Source organism: Megascapheus bottae, chromosome 29 (genome assembly GCF_031878675.1).
Source record: "Megascapheus bottae isolate mThoBot1 chromosome 29, mThoBot2.hap1, whole genome shotgun sequence".
Classification (NCBI taxonomy): Eukaryota; Metazoa; Chordata; class Mammalia; order Rodentia; family Geomyidae; genus Megascapheus; species Megascapheus bottae.
Window position 1 is genome coordinate 6,111,645 of NC_143537.1, and position 25,956 is coordinate 6,137,600.

Consider the following 25,956-nt stretch of genomic DNA (forward strand, 5'->3'; position numbering starts at 1 on the left):
CAAGTGCTCATGCACAAGGCTCCCATCTCCAAGAGATGGGTTAGAACAATGGATTAGTTTGCACACATAGCTATGTGTACAAACACACACACACACACACACACACACACACACACACACACATTCAAGACTGAGTCCAGCAAAAGACAAATGGTTTAAGAAATATGGATTTGCAACTCCAGAGAGTTGGGATAGAAAGATATAGCTCCATTGCAGATGAGTCTTTTTGGAAGAGAATCAGGCCGGACAGAAGTGAGTGATGGAACCTTCTTGAAATAGAAATGTAGGGCATGGGCTAAGGACATTTAGTGACTGTGGATTAGGAGAGCCTGTTGCCACCATTCCATTGTCTCTCTCCCCGTTATCTTCCTTCTCCTGTTTCTTTTCTTTATTATCACTCACCTCTATTCCTTCCATGCTCTGTGCTGCACATTGATTAGCTCATTTAAACTTGGTAACAACCTGGCAAAGCAGACTAATAATTATTAGCCCCAGTTCAAGTGGCAGAAATGGACTTATAAAAGTCATTTGTGGGGGCAAGGAAAGGACTGGGTACTGGGACTAAATTCACTCATACTCTCCCTTGGCTTTGTCAACTCAAGGTTGGCACTCTACCACTTGAGCCACACCTCCACTTGTGGCTTTTTCCTGGTTCATTGGAAATAAGAGTCCCATAGATGTATCTGCCTTGGCCAGCTTCTAACCAGAATCCTCAGATCTCAACGTCCTGAGTAGTTAGGATTCTAGATGTGAGCCACCAGTGCTTAGTTATGACAATTAATTTTTTCCCAGCTGGTCAGAGGTAAAGCTGACCTGGGAGCCAAGGTCTCATAAATGCAGAGACCAAGCTCCTATTAGCATACCAGTACTGCCTGCAAGGCTGGAGAGGTTGGAAAGGGAAACTCAGCCAGACTCAAGAAGGTGAACTTGAACTTGTAGGCCCTTAGGAAGGTTAATCTAGGTTTGGGTGTGTGGTCTGGATTAATAATCAGACAGCAGACATGTATCACAAGCAGACCAGTGTGAATATTTGCTTAGCATAGTCTGACAGGATAGCCCAGACCTAGAAGAGCTATTGTTGAGGAAGGTGAGTCAGTACAGTTTCGATGGAAGCCAAGTCCTTATTGGCCATTGGCTCATATTGTGTGGATGTTTGATGATGCGCCTTCCTATACTGGTGACGTCACCCATTATCACCACAGAAACACCTGGGCCGTCACAAATGCGGGAGAGAAGCCCAGGGACGGTGTGCAGGAGGAGAGGAACCTGGATCCACATGATAAGGCCCTCAGCCTTGAAAGTTCATGCCAATGCTTTGGCCGTAGCAGGTGTGGTTGTGGAGAGAAACAGAAGCGGAACTCTTTGGAAAAACACAAAGCAGGGTGGTGCAATATTAAAGGCGGGGCTAGGTTAATGCTGAAACGCAGCTCACATTCAAAAAAACACCATTTCCTTAAAGAGCCACTATGTATGCTGTCTTGGGCGATGACAATAGAAATTCTTCAGGAGCAGAGAGCTCTTAACATCTCATACATATGTGCTTTCTGAGGGGCCTGCGGCAGGCAGAAGCAGAACTAGCTGGGGTTGGGTTCATGTTTATTCTTCTGTGAATCTGTACAAGGTGTGGGACTGCAGAACCGAATAGCTTAAAAGATGTTTCTGGGCTCACCAAGGATGTGTAGAAGTTGCACACTTTGGGATCATGGAACAGGGAATTAGCCTTCAGCCCTATATGGTTTGGCTCTGATTTGCTTGGTATTTGAAGCAATTTCATACTTGTTGACAACCTAAAGGATTTTTTTTTCTAATATAATAGTGTGGTTTGCAAATTCCCTTTATACTCTTAGAGAAGCTGGTAGTGCTGGGTCTCTAGTCTCAAATGGAGATAATTGGGTCTAGTTCAGAAGTTGGGCTCCTTTGGATGGGGCATAAGAGACTATCACAGCCACCCCATTGTACTGCACCTCTCAAATTCAAACGTCCTGCCTGGCCCTGTGAACAGTGGTTTTTCTTTTCTTTTGTACCAGTACTGGGGCTTGAAATTAAGGACCTAGGTGCTGTCCCTTTACCTTTTCTGCTTAATGCCGGCACTCTACCACTTGAGCCACAGCTCCACTTCCAACATTTTGGAAGTTACTTAGAGATAAGTAACTTTGAACCATGATCTGCAGATCTCACAGGCTTGGGCCTCTGGCACCCAGCTAACCTTGGCTTTTGTGGTTCTTGGTGGAGGAATTTGAGATTCATGATGCCCATCCCTCTGCCTGGCACACACAGGGTACCCTCACATGGTCACGTTAACGGGTGATAAGCTCCATTTTCTTTACTTGGCTCTAAGATTAGCACTATCGGATAGACCTTTCTTTGAAGATGGACTACCCACTGGATAGGTTGCTAGTGTGACAGCAGAAAAGAGTTTTCATTTGCTATTGAACATTAAATTTAAGGAGTCTCCTGTGGCTATAGGCCACTGGACTGGGTAAAGCCAATAAAACAATATATGGAACATGAGTTCAGTCTCTTTGTGGAACACACTCTAGGGCTCTGGTGGGTATGTGTATAGGCAGGTACACGTGTGTGACACGAGGACTTGTGTCATCCACTGCTCCTTACTTATTACCTGATTGCAGTTCTTGTCAATTGAAGGAGCTTTATCAGCCACGCGGGAAGTTCACCATTCTCTGTCCCTTAGGTGGCCAACTAATGAGACTCCTTAAACAGAACGTTTATATAGAAGATGATTTGGTTAGCGGCTCACCCCCATCGTTTGGGGCGCCATAGGCCCGAGAGCAGCATGACTAGGGGTACCATGGAAGGCTCATGTATGTCCATGTGCTTTCTGTCCTTAAGGGTCTCTACTCTTAGGGATTTGGTCCACAGGCTGTTGTCTCTTGTGGTTTCTACATCTAATGTGCTAGGGCCCAGCTTCCAGGTAGGATTCTAAAAGACCCTTCCCCAATGCAATCCATTCATACATTCCCTCACTCATCATTCTCATGTTGCTTGTCTGGGAAGTTGTCTCAGGGTACCTCCCCCAAGCCCAGTATCTAGAGCCTTCTTTTTGTCTTTATCATGGGATTAGAGATCCCAGAAGCATCTTCCAAGCCCTGGCTTCTTGGTAGCTGTCTGGTTTCTAACCGGAGCTCTCCTATAAGTTAACTTCTGTAGCTGATAATTAGCTTCACTTCCCGTAGGGATGTGTACAGAGGAGGACAAAACAAGACCAGCCTGTTTCATTCAAGAAGCTTCAAAACACAGCTGTGCCGTCTTCATCACAACTGAAAAACAGGAAATGTTATAGAAATGATAGTTAGATGGCTTATGCCAACCCTCTTGAAACGGAAAAGAACAAAATATACTTGGGTCAGTCATTCATACACCATTTGGTCTTTGTGTCGGCGTGTGCGTGGGTGCACACACACACACACTCGTACTGAAGGTTTGAACTCTGGGTCTCTTGCTCTCTGTTGTTTTTGCTCAAGACTTGCATTCTACTTGAACCATACCTCTAAGTCTGACTTTTTTGAGGGGGTTAACTGGAAATTAGAATCTCTTGTGCTATCTTCAAACTTCAGATCTCAGCCTCCTGAATAGCTAGGATCACTGACGTGAGCTGTCAGCTTCTAGCTCACACACTAGTTTTATAGTTACTTTCTGTGTAGAGAAGGTGACAATCATGGTCATACATCCCTATATGATATCACATGAAGGTCTACAGTTCAATAGGAAGGGGAAGACTAAATGCTCTGACCAAACCAAAATAAAATAGAACTTAAAAAAGTATATATTCTGCATGCTTTTACATTTCTTCTTAGCTGAATTCTTACAACATTTTTTTCTAGAAAAATGATAGAAATAATATCAACTAAGGCTAAAAAATCGTCAAATTACCTGCATGCTTCTGTGTTTTTCATGGCACATTAGTCCTGCTATAGTCCTAAGAAGGCTAAAAAAATTCAAATTCATATAAGAAAAGGCAAACTGTGGTGAACAGATGGACCAGAGTTCGGCATAAAGGTTTAATCCTATCAGGCCGATTCCTGTATGGCCATCTGGATAGTCCAGCACACACGTTCAAGGCCTGTTAGAAACACCACTCCAGCCAAGGTGAATGTCACACATTTTCCACTAGACTTGTTTGTATTTGACTTTATGATTTTTCAGCCCCAAGAAAACTGCTTGTTAATAAAGAGTTGAATATTTTTTGAAGAAGCAGTTACATGCTATGTTTGTTGGCTTATTTTTTCCCTTTCATTTTTTTAAGCTGGAAATGTTTTCCCTTTTTCATATCAGGATTCCGTTCTAGGGAGAGTATTTTTGTGCCCTTTTCTTCTCTGGCTTTCATTCCTCAAACTTTTCTTCCAATAGTAGAATGAGGAGAATTGAGCTGTAAATATTTTTGTACATGAAGGCTTTCCTTGTTAGGGAAAAGAGAATTATGTGCTTATTATATAATCAGAGGCAAACGAATTTAATATTGTTTCAACAAACACCACAAATGGGCCCATGAGTAATTCATTCACAGGGCTCTTCCCCCTCTCCCTGACAATTTTGTTCTCTATTGCTTTGCAATGGAGTGATTGACAGTCATAGAACAGAGAGAGAGGCGGAGAGAGAGAGGCGGAAAGAGAGAAGCAGAGAGAGAGGGGCAGAGAGAGAGAGGGAGAGACAGAGAGAGGTGATGGAAATGTGCTTTTAGCTGTTCTAAGATTAATATTTTGTACATTTTAATTTTGGATTTCTCACATCAAACATGAGGTGAAAAACATTGCATTCACACATCTTTGAGTTACAAAATTCTGAGTTTCTGTAGTATATTTAACAAACAATTTGTTGCATATAATGAAACAATGCTCTGTTGTGTGTCATTAAATCAAAATTCCTTCAATAAATGAAGTGCAATTTAGAAGTTACAGTGACATCAAAATGTCAAGATTCATTATTATTATTTTTAACCAGCAAATTGCTAAATAACCCTGCATTAGTGAAAACCAGAACAAAGTTCTAGATTTTAGATGTATCAATCCATAAATCCAAAAGCATTTCCCTGGGATATTACAGATGATAAAATAGTTGCAACAGCATCTCTGTCACTCCCTTGCTTGGATGCTCTGACCACTGACTGTTGAGAATGCTGTGCAAAAAACAGGAAGTTCACAAGGTGGAGGACTGGTCTGTCGTTAGCAAGTGTGGCGGCTTAGACACAATTCTTAGGTGTCTGCCACTGGGTCACAGATAGATGACCACGTTTCCCTCCAGTGACAATTTTTTCCCTCTCCTTTTTTTCTGTAAGCCCCATGAATGGTGTCAAAGCAAAGGGATTTCTTGCCAAATGAAGTCATTTAGGAATAAAGGATGAAAAACACTTGAATTTCCCAATCTCCTCATTTGATATTTAAGAGGTTTAATTGCATCTGGTATCAAGAAATCTCTATAGCATGCCTTACATTTCTCTATAAAGTGAAAACACTGCACACATATGTATACACACACACACATACACACAAAGGAGAGGAGGAAGGAAGAAGAAAGAGGTTGGCAGGTATATAATATGTGATCCTTTGCAGTGTAACATCTTCATCTTCTAGTGGACAGGGCAATAAATGTAGACCAATAACAAAACAAAATAAAAACCCCAGTGAACAATAAAATGCTTAACTGCATAATGCAATTACTGAAGATGATGAAAGAAGGCAGAAACTCAACCTGGACTAGCGACGTGAAGGGTTGGAAGGGCCTTGTCATACATTTCCTGTACTATTCTCCATATCCATCTCAAGCAGTAAGTTAGCAGGTATTACTCTTAAATCCACTTTATAAATGAGGGAGTAGATCTCAGATACCCACGTGAATCTTTAGGAGTCTACTTAGACTGCTACAGCCAAATACAAGACCCAACCTTTCCTTTAATTCTAGTGATTATCTGAAAATTCTGCTCCATTTGGCTAAAGTGTCCATTTCAATTGTAAAAATAGCGCCAAAGTCCTGTAAAAATTTTACTTATACAATTTCTTATCCCCGAGATAGAGGTGCTCCCTGTCTCCCTCCACAGAGATGGCATTCTTAGACATGATCGAAGGCTCAGTGACCCACAGAGTTGGGGTTCTTGTCCGTTTTCAAGCATTCTAATATTCCACATAGAAGTATTTGTCATGTGATTTCTTGTCTGTCTTCACTCAAGTGGGAAAGGGAGGTGCCTGCACCTCCATTTTCACTGGGGCCCAACTTCCCTGCTTTGCAGACCTGCTCATTCTTGGATGTGTGTTACAGGACACTGACCCAAGGAGAGTGGGCACACGAGCCTACAGGCACACATAGAAATGGGGAAATGGCGTCTACTCCATCCAAGTGGAATCTCATTGTGAGACTAGGATAGGAATTTCCAGTGTTTAAACATACGTGTTTTACCAGCTGGTAAAAAGTATTTCCTCCCAGTCTATGGAAATACAGCAATGGGTTAAAAAAATAAAACATAGTCAATGCATCTCTAATTAGACTTCCCTAATGGGGCATCGACTGTCACCTAAAGCCTCGTTTGGGGGATGAGATATGATAAATGTCGGACCTGGGTCATCTCTACAGCTATGCCAAACAAGTGAGGTATTGATCAGAGCACAAAGAGATCTCAGAGGCAAAAGCAAGACCCCACCACCGCTGTATCTCTACCACTAATTCACCTCAATGGGCAGGCACCTCTGAGCTCAATTAACCCTTATTCCCAAGGCCACCCATAAACCCCGAGGTAAACATGGCCTCCTGGCCCTGGCTTTCTATCAATGAAATAGATCATTTCTATTGGAGACCCAGCTTATAAATCCACCTTGCTAATAAATTCCACCCAGTGGTGCTTTCTGCCAGGGGCGTGAAGGTACTCGGATTGTATGTAGCATTGTTTCTGTAACTCAGAAATTTCCCCAACCATTCCAGGCACCTGTGATGTCCTGTGTCTTCCGAAGCTCTCTGGGGAGGTGTGGCCCCGGAACGATTTTCTGCACACACCACACGAGTGGTTACATATGTACGGGGAAGCTGAGCGATTTCTTTCTTTTCTGTTTCTTCCCCCCACCCTTTTTTTTTTCTTCTTCTTCTAATAATTCTTCTCTCTCCTTTTGCTCTCACCGTGACCATCGTTCAGAAGCAAATTGGAAATCTGGTAATTAGGCCCTGACTCACCGTGTAGTATTAAAGTCCTGAGCCAAAGTTCAACACCCTGAAATGAAATTTAAACCAATTAATCTGTTAGATTTTTATCGCTTGTCCGTGTTTTCTCAGCAATTCCCCCAGCACGTGGCCTTTGATCAACTCTCATACAAACGCTAATATGTGTGCCTGCTGCTAGCAAGACGAGAGTGACATTAACACGGCACTCATAAAACAATCAGAGCAGAGAAGCCCGCAAACAGGCAGGGCATAGTAATATTTAATAAAAGCGCACACATAATCTTGAGAATTAGCATTTTGTGCCTCGCAGTACCTTTGGGAGGAGAGCTTTTATTTGTGGAGTGATCATTACTATAACAAAGAAGAGCTACCTAATAATTTCCACTTTAACTCTGCAATGTGCCATGAGCCTCTCAGAGCCATTATGTTAAACTGGTGGGATAATCGTGTTATTGTCATAGTTTGAAGGAAAGGAAAATCTCTACTTTGGTGGCTGGTGCAGGGTGGAGGAGGGATTAAAAAAAAAGAGACAAGCAACAAGGAATAGCCAAACTTTTTATTTCTGATGAAATGTAGCACTAGAAATGATCTTCTTGTCTTTGTAGATAGGGGGTGGAAAAAATTTACTGGTAAGGAAGAAAGAGTCTTTTTTTGTTTGTGTGTTTTAATGAATTAAATCAAGAATTTACTGGTGAAAGGTGTTTTTAGACTCAAATACACCTTCTTCACACCCCATCCCATACTAATTTCTGGGAGACAGAATGTATATTGATGACTGCATCTCTGGGCTTGAAGACTGGTAAATCTTTTCTCTTTTCTATTTGCACTAAGTCCATCTATCCACTGTGAGTATTAAAAACAGCCTTGTCTTCCCGCTGCTTTTCTCTGGGTATGAAAGAAAAGTCTCTGTCTTCTCTGGGTGATCTCAGAGCACCCAAACAAATACCCCCCAAAAAGAAGCGGGAAAGAGGGACTCAGGATCTGTGAGTGAGGGAAGTTGACTGTTGATGATGGGTTGGTTTTTAATCTTGGTTTACTCTTTTTAAAAGTACAGCTATTACCAAATGTTCTGTTGTCATTGAAGTTCTTCCTCTTATACCCTTTACCTTAATATATACTCAATGAACAAAAACTTCAAACCACATAAGTGGCAACAGAGTAAAACTGCATAGTCTCCTTGGCTTCTCAAACCCACATTAGTCACGTAAGGATCTGCTGCAGGACACCTGTTATATTTCCTTGCTCATGGATCTTTGCCTAGCGCATCTGTTCACATCTAACTGTGCACGCGTGCGCACGCACACACACATACACATACATATGTACAGCTCACCCATGTCCACCATGTGTCATGTAAGAATAAATAGAATCACACTAGTATCAGTCTACAAATTGCTTCCCCCCCCCACACTTAGTAACTTATTTTGAGATCTTCCCATGTCAGTGGGTAGAAATTTTTCTCATCTACTCTACTGAAATTCTTTGTATTTTATAAGCTGGCTGTGCTATAATTTCTGTAACTGCTCTTCCCTTTTGGGTTCAGCTAGCTTCACGAAGATTTTGGTGCCAATACTGCAGTGAACATTTGGGTATATATAGTTTTGGCCACAACTACAAGTATTTCCTTATCTTCTTGGTTTGTGATCAGGGTAAAGGTGTAAATACAGCCTACAAATTAAAATCAGACCATAATTTTGCATTTAGACTCTCTATATTTAAAAAATATATTGTCTGCGGCTGCTAGAGCATGCCTGCTGCTTATGAGGCTGAGATTGGAGGACTGCAGTTCAAAGCCAACCTGGGCAGGAGATGCTCGTCTCTAATTAACTACCAAAAAGCTGGAAGTGGAGCTATGGCTCAAGAAGTAGGGTGTCAGCATGGAGCAAAAAAGTTCAGGTATAGTGCCTAGACCCTGAGTTCAAGCCCCAGGACTAGCAGCATGTGTGCGTGTGTGTATGTGTGTGTGTGTGTGTGTGCGTGTGTGTGTGTGTGTGTGTACTGTTTTTGAACTTTGAGAAGCCAGGACCTTACTGGGTCTACCTTGTCTGGATTCCCAAGGTCCAGAGTTAGTTATCTTTTGTCCCCCTGAGCAGGGCACACAGTGCCCAGCTCCTCAGCTTTCCCGTGACTTCCTAACACTGCCAGTTGCCTGTCATGGCATGCTTGTCTGGTAGCCTGAGCCATTGTATTCAGTCCTGGCATTCTGGAGCTCTTCATTTGAAAGGACTCATCGGGCAGTGCAGGGACAACCCCAGGCCTCACTCCAGATTTCACACACCAATAACAACCTCTCCTCCCTCTCCATCGGGAAACCCACCAGTGTCTCATGTGGTTTCCCAGAGTGCCACTGGGGAATTAGCACAGAGCTTCCTCGATAGACAAAGGTGACTAGAGATCCTTGAGAACTGTGAGGTCTACCTTGCAATACCTGCCATGAGAGTGAGAGATGGGGGGTTCTGGGGTGGAGATGGGAAAGACGTGGATGGGACCCCACACTCTTCCTCTCTCTCAGGCTCTGCCCTCAGGGCATTGTTCTCCAAGGGTCAGTCGAAGAAGGCCATGACGCCATGTGTTGTTTCCTTGCTAGCTTATCGTTCAATGAGGTCTTCGTGCACACTCCTTGACCTGTAACTTAAGTCTGAACACCTGATCATATGTTTGAAAATATTACCACTTTCAGAGAGGGGGGGGGAGTGTGGGAGAGAGAGAGAGAGACAGAGAGTCAAGGAGAGAAGAAGAGAGGAGAGCAGGTTTTGAGCATGCTATTAGAAAGCCTTTCATATAGGACACTTGCTCTGTGGTATGCACACACATTTTTCCATATATTTTTTACTGTAATTAATAGAAGGGTTACATTATATTCACCAGATAGAAGGTGCATTACTTCCCATAAACATTGATACCCTTTCTCATGTCTTGGTCCCCATTTCCCTCCCCCACCTCCACCTTTCATCTTGATTTCCCCCCTTCCCTATCCGATTTCAAATAACCAAATAAACATGTATACTATATTTCAGATAACAAAGTGAAATACTGTAACAATATGAGATAACCAAGGGACAGCAAAAGAGATGAGAGATAACATAGTACATTAAGGACAACAATCACTCATTATATGGCTTTTGTTTCTATATCCTGGAGGTCCTTTCATTTAACATCATACTATATGGCCTTATGTATCTAGGTTTTGTTCTATTGTAAATCTCTGCTAGGAGAGCCCAAGGTTTCTACTGATTATGACAAATGAGGGAAAGCATTGAGCCCATGTTCCTTTGAGTCTGGCTTACTTCACTTAATATGATTTTTTCTAAGTCTTTCCATTTCCTTACAAATGGGGCGATGTCGTGCTTTCTGACAGCAGCATAGAATTGCATTGTGTATAAATACCACATCTTGTTGATCCACTCATCAACTGAGGAACATCTGGGTTGGTTCCATATCTTTGCTATGGTAAATAGTGCTGCAGTGAACATCGCTGTGCAAGTGGATTTAGTATGTCCTTGTTTCTGGACAACTGGGTAAATGCCAAGGAGTGGAATTGCTGGGTCATAGGGGAGCTCTATGTTTAGTCTTTTGAGGCACTGCCATACTGCTTTCCATAGTGGTTGAACGAGTTTGCACTCTCATCAACAGTGTAGTAGTGATCCCTCCAGGCCACATCCCTGCCAGCATCTGTTATTAGTAGATTTCTTGATCATGTCCATTCTAATTGGAGTGAGGTGGAATCTTAGAGTTGTGTTGATTTGCATTTCTTTTATGGTCAGAGATGTTGAGCGTTTCTTCATGTGTCTATAGGCCATTCTTATTTCTTCTTCAGAGAAGACTCTCTTTAAGTCTTTGGCCCATCTTTTAATGGGATGGTTGTTTCTTTGGAGATTAGTTTTGGATTGAGTCAATTTTTTGAGCTATTGATATATTTTAGATATGAGGCCTTTGTCCGTTGTTTGGTTGGTGAAGATCTTCTCCCACTCTGTAGGCTTTCTAGTTAGTTTACTAGCTATGTCCTTTGTCATACAGTAGCTCTGCAGTTTAGTGCAGTCCCACTTATCCAGACTTTCTCTGATTTGTTGTGTTTCTGTGTCCTTATAAAGAAAGTTTCAACCTGATGTACACACATTTTTTTTGCCTCCTCTTTTTTTTGCCACCATGAGCCCAGAAGAGACTTTTTATCTAAATGAATATGACTACATGACTTAAGATTTAAAAATACTAACAGAAATCCCAAAATTCATACAGATAATAATCACAAAAGCCATTTGGCAGTTGGTGTGGGTGATGTCAAGAGTTACAGACTCTAAGGTTCCCTATTAAATAAGATAGGAAGGATCACTTCAGATAAGTCAATACTCAGCATGTCTCCCAAGTATCTAAGGAAGAAGCAACAATGTTCCTATTTCACTCTAGCAACCAAGTGTAATGAGTTATTCATTAAAAAAAATAACGATCCAAGGCTGTTAACAAAATGCTTTCTAACTGCTTTTTGTTTTACAAAGAGTTTTTATATAGTTTTTAGATGCTGCATAATTACTTACACATTTCTTGAAATTATATGTGATCTTTCACCATTGGTTAAGGAATACATTGTGTTTTTTACATTTATCCTTAAGCTTTTGTTTGAGAACAAGTCCTATGCCTGTGGGAAAACTGGTCACAACCTTTCCCCCATACACATATGTAAAAAGTTGGATGAGAATGTTGAAATCATACTTTACATTTTCTCGATTAATTATTTTGTTTCGGATAAAATGCAGGCAAGCAGTCGGCCTGGGCTGTCTTGTTTTGGTGGCAGGCTAGGTTGCTCTGAGTTCAGCCAATGTGAAATGTTTAGTTTGGATATTTCCAAACTTCTCTCTGTAATTTTTTTTAAAGATTAATTTGGATCAGAACCAAGCTCATTGTACTTGTTTGCGTGCGGGCACATGAGCCATGGTCTCACTGGAATGGGCTTCATGTTTTCTTTCCTTCTTGCAAAAGTTAAAGCAGGATACTTTGCCAAATTTAACAAAGTCCAATAATTTCGTTTTTGCCAGATTTCCCTGCACTCCTCTGTCAAAATGAACTAGTGTTCTCATTGGCTTCAGTGCCTAGAAAGTCAGTCTTCCGTACTTAATAAACATTTTTATAATTAAAGAGGAGGGGCTCATTCTCTCTCTGCTTGCACAGCTTCTCCTTTGCCTTAGAGTTTTGTTTTGTTGCTTTTCATAAAAGAAATAATAAGAAGGGCAGCATGGCTGGGTAGAGCTGAAAATCCTCAGTAGTACCAGTGAGCCCTCAGATTTCCCAAATATCCCCTGACAATTCCACATCTGCGTGCTGCCATGCCATGTTCACTGGCACAAGGGATCATAGTATTCACAAGTGATTTCCCACTCCCAAGGGCCTTTGAGAATGGAAAGAGAAGAGAAATATTAAAAGAAGTCAATCCTAGGATTCTGAGTGTGAGAAGCACTCTTTGAGTCTGTGTAAATGAGAGCCAGAGTATGGATCTGAAGGAATTCTAGCCAGGTACTGGTGGCTCATGTCTGTAAACTTAATGACTCAGAAGGCTGAGATCTGAGGATCACAATTTGAAGCCATCTATGACCAACAGAATCTCATCTCCAGTTAACGAGCAAAAATCCAGAAGGGAGGGAATGGCTCAAGTGGTAGAGCATCAGCATTGAGCAAAATGCTGACCCAGTACACACACACACACACACACACACACACACACACACACACACACACAAGTATTCATTTTAATGAGTCAAGTTTTGCTATGTGAGGGTAACAGACAGAAGGTTTAGTGCAAGAACCCCTCCTGCTCCACCCTCTTCTCTTTCCTGGCTGCTCATTGGATAGAAATGTGTATCTAAAATTGTGTCCATTTTCTACCAGATAGATTTAATTATCAAGCAATTCTGTACAATTTCCAGTCCATTTCAGAGTGTCCTTTATTTCAAATATCTAGTATTTCATAGATTCAGTTTTATTCTCATGTTCTATAAGGTTTCCAATTTGATAAAGATTTGAGTAACAAAAATATATATGTATATCGTAGTAGAAACAATTTTTAAAAATGCCTTAGAGATATATAAAGGGACACCCTGCGATTTCTGGTCCCAGTAGATAGCCAGGAAATGTGGAGATCCTGAGGAAGCTTTCTGTGAGTGAAAAAGATAAAAGCTGTTTTTTTTCTCCTTTTTCTCAAGTCTCCCATCATTAAAGTTTGGTTCTAACCGTGGATTCTTTCTCTTTTTCATGTGTGTTGAAAAGCAGCTACTCCCTGTATCAAAGCCATCAGCCCGAGCGAAGGCTGGACCACGGGAGGTGCCACTGTGATCATCATAGGAGACAACTTCTTTGATGGGTTACAGGTCATCTTTGGCACCATGCTGGTTTGGAGTGAGGTAGGTGTTGTCTGAACATTAATATCTAATAGCGTGGTCTGGTTGAAGGCACTGTCTATCCTTGAATGTCTAATAGGGTGTGTAAAAACTTCGTGGTGCCACTCTGGGTGGGCCAGCTCTAGTCCACAGCATTGTGGGAGTGGGGGTGGGGGAAGAGGTGGATTAAGGTTTCCAGCACTTGCTATGGAATGACTTCTATCCTGTGAGCCCATCCTCCTGAGGATGGAAGGTGTGATGTACCTGGGCAATCAGAAGGGAGATACAGGATCAAGAAGTAGACAGGAAAAGCCACCCTGCAAGGGAGGGGTCGGAGGGGTAGGCAGCCTCTACTGGGGCCTGATTTCCATGAATGTCCAAAGGGTCATGGAAAATCCAGAATGGGGAGCTGATTCTGTTTAGAGAGCCAGCAGCTCCCTGGGAGAATCTGGAAGAGGGCCGTGCTTTTCTATGCCAGCGCTGCACCAGGCACAGGCGCCCGGCGTGGACGGGACCCACGTGACAGTAGCTGTGTCCTACTTGGGCATTGCTTCCCAAACACGGGGTGGTCACTTTAAGCCACCATTTGACTTGTTTGGCAGTGGTCAGCCCTGGCTCGGGTTCACCCAGCGTGAACAGTACTGTCACAGACAGACTGCTTCTTGGATTCTGAGCCTCCATCCGATCTCTTCCCCAGCATTCTCAGACATTCCTCCCTGCCAGCTCACCATAGGGTTAGAACAAAATGAGTCTTGGACCTACAAGAAGCACTCTGTCGTCTTACTTGCTTTTGAAGTCATCGTATTAACTGATAGGCTTCATTATGTCTTGCTGTATGCTAGGCAGTATGCTTAGTTTAATCTGTCTATCTATCTATCTATCATCAGTCTTGTTGGTACTGCTGTTTCAACTCAGGGCCTTGTGCTTGCTTCCCAGCATTTTACCACTTGAGTGACCCCTCTGGTTTCCTTTCATACAGGAGCTCATGGTGTAGCCCATGTTGGTTCACGCTGCAATCCTCCTATTTATGTCTTCCTGTATCTGGGGTTCCAAGTGTGTGCCTCCAGGCTGGCTTGGCTTTGGAGATACAGTCTGACTAATATTTAGCATTGGCTCGCCTCTAACTGTGATCCTTTCTAGCAAGCTCTGTTCTATACAGAGACTCTCACTCTTTCCTCCATACTACCAAGTCAACACTCTCAGATCATTTCTTAATAAGCATACTGAGCTCCAGAGATAAATACTACATAGCCGGAGAGCAGTGACCACAGGAAGAGGACAGAAGCAGACCCAGAGTGGAACCCAGATCTCCGATTTCCACTTCTGGCATCAGTGAACACCAGTGTTGAGCCTACGTAGGCATTTGATTTGTGACTTGTAGCATTATTTATGTCATCCTCCTGCGACCCCTGTGTGAGGTACTCTGGTTATTCTGTTTTTATCCATGAGGAAACAGAGATTAATAAAAGTCGAACAAGGTCATATGTCAGTTAATGCTAGGCATTTGAACTGTACTGTGAATTTTTAAGGAACTAGAAGTCACAGTTAACATGAGCTCAGGTGTAGTTCTTGGGAGAATGGCAGAAAGGGGAAAGGGAGGAAATTGTAGTCAGGGTTGTATTAATGGCAGCAGCTGTGGTAACGATGCTTGCTGTGGTTGATCAAATCAGATGAGAGTCTTTTGTTTTGCAGGAGTGAACAAAAAACAATTCAACAAGTTTAAACCCATTTCTCCAGACTTCCCTTGGATAGAATTAGGACTCTATAATGTGAATATTGGAGGGGAGCGATTTGTGAACATGCTATAAGAAAGTGCAGAGTTTGGCTCACACTGTCTGACATCCATCGAGCACTTAGGTTTGGCCAGGCCACACACTGCATGGTCGCTGTGGTGTCAAATGAGCTTCATGAGAAACTTGTTCTTGGGAACATTAAAGAAGTTGTTCAGTGACTAATTCATCAAAGGTAGAGAAGGGACCTGAACTCAGATGGTCCAGACCTGGCATTCTGCTTCTTACTCTTTCATGATTTAGTCCAGGTTAGTTTCTACCCTGGACCTCTCTCCACCACACCAGGGTGCTGTGTCTTCCAGTGTCATGGGTGACCTGTTTTTTGGGGGGGCAGGGTCCTGGCAGAACCCTTCCAAGGAAAGGAAGTGGCAGTGCCATGAGACAGGTGTGAGAGAGTCTCTTCATTGTCTAGTGTGCAATTGTGACTGGAGTCCTTGGAGCCTTCCGGGGGGAAAAAAATTAATAAAGGAAAAGACACCTGCCGTAGGCCGGAACAAGGCAGCTCCCTTGTTTGGGCCTCATCTCTTCCACCAGACCCCTCCTCTGTCCATTGTCTTTGCCCCTCTACCAGAGCCTGCTGTCTCTAAGACCGGTCTATCTGCTTGGAAGTCCACTTCTCTACCTCCTCATTCTGTAGCCAGTGCACCCAGGAAACAGGCTGGTGGGTGGACCAGGATAAGCAGATAAGATAACATTTTCCATTAGTAGCTGATACTATTATTTTGGGTCTTTTTTTAGCTGTAGAATTTTAAAAAGAGATAGAGAAAATAGAGTTGGCTTAATTTGCCCTCCTCTGCGCTGCTCTTTCCCCTATCGCCCAATCTTTTGCAAATGAGTAGTTCAGTTTAGTCTCTTGATTGACCCAGGAGGATTGGATAGAAGGCGGAAGCCCGCTGAGAACTCCCAAGCTCCCTGCGTCTCCTTTCTGGGAATTGGCTTTGTTATCATGGCTGCTCTCCCTTGCTTGTTCCTTGACCGTTTTCCATTCCTTATTTTTAGAAAGTAAATCATTCCACCCCTGTTCACAGCCTCCTCATTCTCCGCCTTAATCCCAAGCACTGAAAAATTATGTGTGTGGTTCTGGGATGCGGGAGGGGGGGGAGGACGGGGGGATCTCTGTTGTGTTTTATACATAGACCTAGGGGAACCCACAGGGTTGATGTGTGCTAATGTTTATAAAGTGTGGGTTGTGATTTTTCTCAACCAGAAACGTGCGTGGTTGTTTTGTCTTTCTTCCCACATGGGACTAGAGCAGGGAGGGGGCCTTGGCTACTAGGGGTGTGTGTGTGTGTGTGTGTGTGTGTGTGTGTGTGTGTGTGTGTGAGACTCATCGTTTTAACATCCCCTCCTACACGCCCTGAGTTTTTAAACAATGAGTGGTGTATAGATGGTGTGGTGGGAATCGAACCCTGGGAGGGGGACCCCTGGGCAATCAGTATTGGGCTTTGGTGGCAGCTGATGTTTTATTTGGAAAGACAACTCGCTCCCATGAAGCAAATTAGAGAGTTGCATAATAAATTTATGTAATCTAGTATTAAATATGTGGTTTAAGATTCAAGGCATGCGTTCTAGAAGGCAGAGGAAACAGAGGAGTCAGAAGGGTGCTATTTGAAAAAGGAAAAAAAAATAAGCAGATGAGTTTTTTTTCCCCCCACACATATGAAGGATGGATGGTTCTTCATTAGGTATTTTAGGCGAAGATGGGTGAGATTCACAGACAAAAATCCCAGGTAAAGGTTTAACTTGCGTGGAGTAAAAGACCGAGACAATTGTTGCGCTGCTCAGATTTTGGATGTACTTGGCTGTGACCACTGGACTTCAGCTTCCCCCTCTGCAAATGAAGTTTAGATGATCTGCTCTTTGAAATATCAGCTGTATTTATTTATTTAGCCAATCCTAGGGCTTGAACCCGGGACCTGGCACTCCCTGAGCTTTCTCAGGGCTAGCTAGCGCTCTACCACTTGAGCCACAGCACCACTTGAACGTTTTCTGTGCAGGTGATACCGAGAAATCGAACCCAAGGCTTTGTGCATGCTAGGCAAGCACTCTACCACTAGGCCACATTACAGTCCCTGCCATCTCTAATATGTAGAGCTTCTACTCCTGAGCATCCCTGCTGTAGGAAAGCAAGAAGGAGACAGTGATGGTGACAGTTCCTCTTCTTCCACTGCTGTACAATACACATCGCCATTCTTCTTTGCAAAAGGATATGGAACTTGGTCACGACAATTGTTATAAAACTGTGATCCCCTCCCTATTTGGGTTATCTTCAGTCAATACTTTTTATTTCCTGTGCTTTAGATTTCTAGTATTGGATAGAAACTGGAGACTTTTACTACAGTATTGCCCTGATTCATCTTCTGGACAATTCTGTGGAATACTAGTTCTTAGGGATATTAATAGATGCCCCATGGGAAATGAGTGAGGGAGATTGGGAGATTTTCTTTTCTTTTTTTCCCCCCCTTTCCCAGTCTGTTTGGGAAATGTAGAGTGAAACCAAGCTCAGCTATCCCTGGTTCCAGGAATTTGTAGACATTCCAAAATCCTCACATGAGCACCTACGCTTAAACACACACACACACACACACACACACACACACACACACACACACACACACAGCCCTCATTCTCAGGGGTCACCTTACCGGAAGATATATTGGCAAGAGCTGAAGTGCATTTTGATTTTATGTTAATGAAGCCAAGTCATGAAATTCAATCATGAAGTGATTGGGCTGGAGAAATGTGAGAGAATGGCTTGAAATATTTGCAGAGTATTATTCAGATTAGGCCAGGAATGTTTAGAGCTATTATTCTTTAATGCTGCAAAGCTTTGAACAAAATATCTCTCATATTTTGCATCTGGTTTAAGTCAGTGCACACTTGGCGTGGGATGCCGGGTGATTTTTGTGGGACGGCTCTATTTAAAGATTGGAGATGCAGCTGAGCTCAAATTGGAGAAGCCAGAGTCACATTGCTGTATGAACCAATTAGCCTCACTCTCATCTGGATGAATGTTTTGCTTTATTTTATTTTATTTTTTTCAACTGCATTTTCAGAGATAGGAAAAGAAGTCAAAGACACTGCTAGGTAAGGAGGATTGTAATAAACGTGCTATTTCAATCTCTAACATGCAGAAATAAAGATTGATCAGTTTTTTTTTAATTGATACTAATACTGGGGCTTGAGTTCTTTGTTTTGCTCAAGGCTGGCCCCCAACCACGAGAGCTATACCTGTACTTCTAGATTTTTGCTGGCTAATTAGAGATAAGACTCCTTGGTATCTGCCTGCCTAAGCTGGATCTTCAGATCTCAGGTTCCTGTGTAGCTAGGATTACAGGCTTGACACACTCTAAATCCTTTGTTTCTCTCTGCCTGCCACTACTCTCTCAGTTGTTATTTATGCAGTCAGTGGCTCAGAGGACATTAAAAACAAAAGAGAATTTTCTTTCCTTCCTTCTTTCCTTCCTTCTTTCCTTCCTTCCTTCCTTCCTTCCTTCCTTTTTTCCTTCCTTCCCTCCTTCCTTCTTCCCTTCCTTCCTTTTTTCCTTCCTTCCTTCCTTCCTTCCTTCCCTTCCTACACTGATAGGCTAAGACATGCGTGTTGGAAGTTTCCCAGGTCTTGTTATACAAGCCTTGATTTCCACTGTGCTTCCTGTCCTTCAGGGTTTTAAGGAATGTATCCAGTCACCTTGTGCAGTGGCTTTGGTTTGAGAGGAAGAAGGCTCACTCTGACGCTGTGGCTCCTCCTGGGAACGTACCAGTGGGTTAGTGCTGGTGTAGAGTTGCTTTCCTGACACCCAGTCAACTTATAGTTGCGCCAGGTTTTCCATGATCTTTCTGTACTCTTCTAACAGACCAAACATTTCCAAACTTACGCATAATTACAGGGCACTCTGTTACCTTATTCATAACATGGAGGTGTGATAGATAATTCTACCTAAAATCATAAAGAAAATTAAGAGAGATGATAGAAGACATTATCTCAAATTTCACCTCTTTCAAAATTTTACAGTTTAAAAAAATGGGATGAAATAGCATTGTCTACTTGTTTTATGTAAGAATTTTCACGCTGGGCCAGGCACTGGTAGCCCATGCCTGAAATCCCAGCTACTTATGAGGCTGAGACCTGAGGGTTATAGTTCAAAGCCAGCCCAGGTAAGAAAGTCCAGGAGACTCTTAAGTCCAGTTAAACCACCAGAAAATCAGAAGTGGCACTGAGGCTCAAAGTGGTAGAGTGCTGGCCTTGAGCAAAAGAGCTCAGGGACAGTGCCCAGGACCTGAGTTCAAGCCCCATGACCTCCCCCCCCCAAAAAAAGTTTTCATGCAAATTGAATGGATCAAAAACTGACTAAATGCCTGGCTTGAAAATAATCGATAGCTGTTTTATTTTTCCCTAAATTTGTGCTTCAAATCCTGCATTTATTTGACATGTATGTATTAACTACCTATGACATAGAAGCCACTTGATAGAAAATTATGAGCTTTGTCTGAATCAGTTATCCCAAACTTTGACTATGACTTTGAAGGACAACTTTCAAGCCCAAGTAATTTTATGGGTCATCATTTCTAAATGAGTTAGCATATTTTTAAGAATGAAAAAGAGAGAGAGCACGCATACATGTGCTGTAGTTTAGTAGCTGTTTCAAAATAGTTCCTAAAAATGTTTTTTTTTTTCCAGTCCTGGGCTTGAGCTCAAGGCCTGAGCACTGTCCTTGGACTTTCTCAAGGCTAGAGCTCTACCACTTGAGCCTCAGCACCACTTCCGGCTTTTTTCTATGTATGTGGTACCGAGGAATCGAACCCGGGTCTTCATGCATGCTAGGCAAGCACTTTAACCACTAGGCCAAACTCCTGGCCCCCCTAAAAATGTTTTAGTCTGTATTTTAATTTTAATTATCAAGAGACTTGAACTCCGCCCTTCATGTTGATAATTATGGGAGAGAGACTTCAAGATGACATTGTCACTTACTGGTTTTGGGGAGGTGCAGTGATCTGTCTGCAACTTCAAACCAGATCCACAGCATCGTGATGCTTGTGAGTCAAAGCCTGGCTGCCGTGGTACAGCTTTAGTGAGAAACCCTGACCGTCCTGTATGCAATCAGTGCTGAACTGACTACTCTTTGATGCTCTGAGCTAAGACTCCTTCAACAGCCTCAGTGGTTGCCTCAGCCGTCCTAGTTTAGGATTCAAGCAGGCAGCCCCAGAGGTGTCTACACTGGATCCAATCTCATCGAACGCCACCTTGTGCCTTTAGTCAGTCTTTATCCTGAGCCCTTGGCTTTCTCGTGCTTCCAGTGCCTGCATCTCTTGGCTCTTTGGGTTTTCATATGAAATCATCGGTATCATTCTCCGTGAGAAGATTGCTGTAAGATCTCCCCTCGCCCCACACCCACCCTCACCCCCACCCGGGGTTGATGTTTTCCCACACTGCCTTGTTCTCTACCAAGTTGTGTTCCCTAGACCATTAATTTCTGTGAGTTGAAGACCTGTCCCTTGTCTGAAGATAGGATTGGTGTAAAACTCCAACTCGATCTTTCACGGTGTCTATGACCAAGTGTTATAAATATGATAGATTAAAGTTGTTGACACTACTTCTCTTTTCATCCATTCATTCACTCATTCATCAAAAACAAATGCTGCTTAGTTAGCACCTGTTTGGTGATGTTTGTAAGGATCATATAAATAGACGAACGTGAGGCTTTGTTAATGCCTATGTCCATGCACCATGTGTTTTTGTTGTGCAAAGATGTGCAAGTAAACATTGACTGCAAATAATGAGAATTACGTAGTGGTTAGAAAAAATGGTGCTCTTTGGATTATTATTATTATTATTATTATTATTGTTATTATTATTGCCAGTCCTGGGCTTGAGCTCAGGGCCTGAGCCCTGTCCTTGGACTTTCTCAAGGCTAGAGCTCTACCACTTGAGCCTCAGCACCACTTCCGGCTTTTTTCTATGTATGTGGTACCGAGGAATCAAACCCGGGTCTTCATGCATGCTAGGCAAGCACTCTACCACTAGGCCACACTCGTGGTCCACATTTTTTTTTTTTTAATATAGATGATATCTTTCCATAAACTCCTTATGGGCACAGTGTGAAAATTAATCTTTACCCTAATACTAGCAGGCAGCTACTGCTTCCCCACCCTCATTTCCCGTAACAAAACTGAGGGTCAAAAGCTGAATGACCCCCACAAGTCCCACATTTCTTTATTTGCAAAGCTTAGACTCAAACCAAGATCCATTAGACTCTGAAGCCATCTCCTAGCCATCGAATGGGATGGTAGTGGACTCATTCATTCAGAGAAGAGTGTGAGCATAACCTGCCCTCCCAATCCAGCATGAAACCAGATCAAGTAAAAGAAAACACCAGAACAACCAAAGTAGAGACTGCACAGCACACTAGATCCATGCTGTCTGTGGAGTGAGGGGGCTAGAGCACAAAACCAGAAAACCTGAAAAAGCAGGCAGAGACATGGGTACCATCTTTCCGATGACTGACCATGGTGAGGTTGCTGAGAGGCGTCGAGAGGGAGCAGGCAGATGTGTTGAGCAGGTTCTGCTTGGACAGCGGGCTCTGTGTATTGCATCCCCGTCAGACTTCCAGACAAAGCAGCTGCGGGACCATCGGTTTGAAAGGCAGGAATGACTGTGTGTGCGGACATGATGTACTCGTGCTGCCGATGTGACCCACACCACAGAAACCGTGAGAGGGACTCCCCTGAGTCTTTCTGCCTTGATAACCTCGAAGGGTGTTGAGACACTTTGGGTAAACTGATTCCCTAGAAATGACCGACTTTGGTAACAAGTGTTTGGCCCCCTCCCTTTTTAACATTTGCTTTTCTTTTCTTTTCATATGTTTAAGTAGTTGCACAAAGGAGCTTCCTTTCCGTGTATCAGTTTGTGCGTACAACACGGCTTCATCATTCTCCACTTTTCCAGTGTATCTGGCTTTCTTTCCTTTCTTTCTTCTTTTTTTTTTTTTTTTTGTAAATGTTAACTTCCATGCAAACAGGAAGGAGGGCTTGAGTTAGGGACCATATTCCCTCTTGACTAAGTAGGGCAGAAGAAGCGTCCAGAAAGAGCTTTATGTAGAGACCATCCCAAGCTCCCGCCGTGGCCTGATCTCCCTCTGAACATCAGCTCCCGCGGACCTTTCCCCACCCCAGATGGCCGGGACAGGGTCCAAGCTTTCATGACCCCACTGGCACAGAACCACATCGAGGGGGAGAGAGCTGGAGAAAGGTTTATTTAGAAAACAAATGACAAAAAGAAATAAACAAATAACCCACAAAACCAAAGGTAGCTGAAGCACAATCTATTTATTTTAGCCTTCTTCCCCCCACCCCCATCTGCTGTTTTTAAAAATGATCTTGTTGCTGCTTTGTTTTTTGTACAATTAACTGCATTGATTGAGGGTCTGAGCTGGCTTTCTGGTCAGAAGAACTGGTCAGTATATTTTGGTGGATTCTTCATGGGAATACCAAAAGTTTGTGGTGGACAAGTGAGGGGCTTTCTGTTGTTGTTTGAGTGAAAAGGAAGAATTTTAAATGGAATGTGGAGGATTCATCCTTCCTTCCCCTCCCCTTTCTTCCCCCCTCTATCTTTCCTTCCTTCTCCTTTTCTCCCTTTCTTTTCTTTTCTTTTTCTTGGAATGGAGTCCAGGTCCTTGGGTATGCTAAGCAACCTACCACTCAGCTGCAACCCTCTTCCTCTCTCTCTCCCTTCCTCTTCCTCTCCCTCTCCCTCTCTCTCTCTCCCTCCCTCCCTCCCTCCCTCCCTCCCTCCCTCTCTCTCTCTCTCTCCCCCTCTCTCTCCCTCCCTCTCTCTCTCTCTCTCTCTCTCTCTCTCTCTCTCTCTCTCTCTCTCTCTCTCTCTCTTCCCCCCCCTCTCTCTCTCTCTTTCCCCCTCTCTCTCCCTCTTTCTCTCCTCTCTTCCTTCTTCCCTGCCTCCCTTCCTGATACCCTCCCTGCCTCCCCCCCTCCTTCTCCCTCTCTCTTTTTTTGGTAGATTCATAATGGAAATTTTTGGGCCTTTACCTTAAATCTGAGTTATTTTAGTTTATGGCATGATATTTATTTGTTCAGTGTCCAATGGGCAGTTTTTGAAGGCCTACTGTTTTCAAGGCCCTTTGAAATAGGAAAATGGTGAGAGAGGCAAGCATGCTTCTTCACAGGGACACAAATGCTACAGAGAAAGTGTGTCCGTAAGTCCTCACAGTCTGTCTGTCTGTATCTGTGTCTATACCTCTACTAAGGGACCTTTAAGATGGTGCCTAGAACCCGCACTTACCGTTCAAAAGCTAGGTTTTAAATCCCCAGCATAATTTCATTTCTGAGGGTTTAGCTGCTGAAGTCCCCTCCAACATTCATACATAAAAGTTTATCTTTGGGGATTCATGTGACCCGACATATTTCGCTAAACATTGGTTTAAAGCTATTTTCTTGAAAGGACAAAGGGAAGCCAGAATGTTTGTGAAACATTAGACAGTAAATGCTTCCACTGGCTTTCTCTCACGTTCTCTGAGAAATCATATACTGCCTCTGAGACAGGCAATCCTGGGGAAGGAAAAAAAAATCTGTGTTAGGAACCCCAGAGAAGTCTGATTAGAGAACAAACCAAAATACACCCAGCGACTTGGAGACATCTAATTTATGCGGTGTGCTCGTCAGGGGACCAGAAACACAGTATGGAGAGCCAGTCTGTATAGTCTCCCAGAATATTTGCTCTTCATATTTCCTAGCTTGCTATAGGAACACAAGAAATAAAAGGTTATTTCTTTTAAACATCAAGTTGAACTATGAAAAAGAAAAATCTTCCAGAGCAAAGGAGAAATAAGTTTTCTTGTTTGGTCAGTAACACTGTAGGATCTCCGTCTCTCTCTCTCTGTCTCTCTGTCTCTCTGTCTCTCTCTCTCTCTCTCTCTCTCTCTCTCTCTCTCTCTCTCTCTCTCTCTCTCTCTCTCTCTTTTATTTTTAAATCCTCGGATTGATTTGGTCTTAAAGCTTTAATTATGCCTTTATGTTCCAGTTTGCTTATTTAAGTGTCTGTTTAACATCCATCACTCAGTACCCCTGCCTTTCTCTAAAGAGATGGGTATTATTCTCCTAATGGAGGAGACGAGAGAGTGCTGTGAGAATATTAATACATAAATTTAAAAAATAATCTGGAAAGCATTTTATAGTCCCTAGGGAAAAACTATCAAGCCAGAAAACATATCCAGTATCATCAGTCCCTGTATAGAGAAGATGTGAGCTGATGAAATACATGCTCAGCTTGGTAAACTGAGGCACGGAGACTAATGATGGCCCACTGTCTTAGAAACCAGCCTCTACGAACCACAGTGCTAGTCAGAAGTGTTTATAAATTTTCCAGAGAATAGCCTCTCCTTTTACAACTTCCTTCTGAGTCTTTGTTTCAAAATCATTATTTTAAAATGTGCTTATCCGGTGATGAACACTCATGGTGAGAAAAGATCTCTGTTGAACAATGGACACTGTGGCCGCTTGCCTGTCATCGTAGCAAGCTGGGAAGCTGAAAGTGGGAAGATCCAGGGTCCTGGCCAGTCTGGGAAATAAACTCCCTTCTCAGTTAGGAGTTGTGCACAGTGACACCTTACTTGGTCCTGCCTACAATGGGAAGCCTTCAAAGGGCAGATCATAGTCCAGGACCATGCCAGGCCAGGAAGTGAGACCCTCGCTCAAAAATACCCAGGGCAAAAAGGGGCCGAGGTGGTGGAACTCCTGCCTAGCATGTGCAGGGCTCTGACTTCAAACCTCGCTCCCCCTTCCATGCACAAAGAATAAGAAGTTGACCATTTAGAAGGCCACTTAATATTGTAAAAACAAGAAAGGGTAACAACCTGAGCAGGAAAAGCAAAAAACAAAGAAATGTCTGGGAGATGAGGTTGGCTATTCTCAACATGATTTAAGAATTGGAGAGAGACTGGGGGTGGTAGTGTAGACCCATAACCAACCCTAGTTTTCAGAATGCAGACAGGCAGGAGGATCAAGTTCTACTCGGTGTGAAAAACAAAGTAAAAACCCAAGGGCTGGAGGCATCAATGAATAGGAGACAGTTTGCCTAGCAAGCACACGGCCCCGAGTTCAATCCTCAAGATTATAAAACAAGCAAACAAAACACCAGCACCCAAACCCCAGAATGAGGACAAAAGTAACTTAAAGCTTTCTATTTCAAATGCTCTGAAGGATGGTTCTTTTAACTGAGAAAGGAAACACAACACCCGAGCGATGAGTACGATTTGAGGTATGAAGACGATAAATGTATCTTGCGCCATGTTGAGATCGAACTGGCGGGAAGACAGTTTGGGAGAATCTGGCCTTGTTGTTGATAAAAACGTGGTGCTTGGCTAACCAGACCAAGTTTCCAGATGTAAACCGAGAATGCAGTTCAGCTGCAATGATGGAGCCAATGAGTCAACTCAAGAGGTAGTCAGTCGATAAGGGAAAAGAAGAAAAAAGCTGGTCAACGTGTTTTTCAAGGTGCGACCCTGATGAACGATCACTTAGCGAGTCCTGGGACTGATGATGAGCATCATAGGCATAAAGAAAGTGGAGATTCCAAGAGGGGAGAATTTTATTTTATTTTTTATTGTTGGGGTAATGTATAGAGGGGTTAC

General features: G+C 43.0%; 1 protein-coding gene across 4 annotated transcripts in view; it reads left to right on the forward strand.

Annotated features, from left to right (window-relative positions):
- Positions 1-25,956, forward strand: part of Ebf1 (EBF transcription factor 1) — a 386,167-nt gene that overhangs the window by 269,565 nt on the left and 90,646 nt on the right. For 2 of the 4 annotated variants that reach the window (XM_090321094.1, XM_090321097.1), the window contains exon 9: positions 13,417-13,550. In XM_090321094.1, coding sequence (XP_090177220.1) covers positions 13,417-13,550 — 134 coding nt within the window. The remainder of the gene's footprint in view (positions 1-13,416; positions 13,551-25,956) is intronic. The other 2 variants (XM_090321095.1, XM_090321098.1) reach the window with 1 other exon arrangement.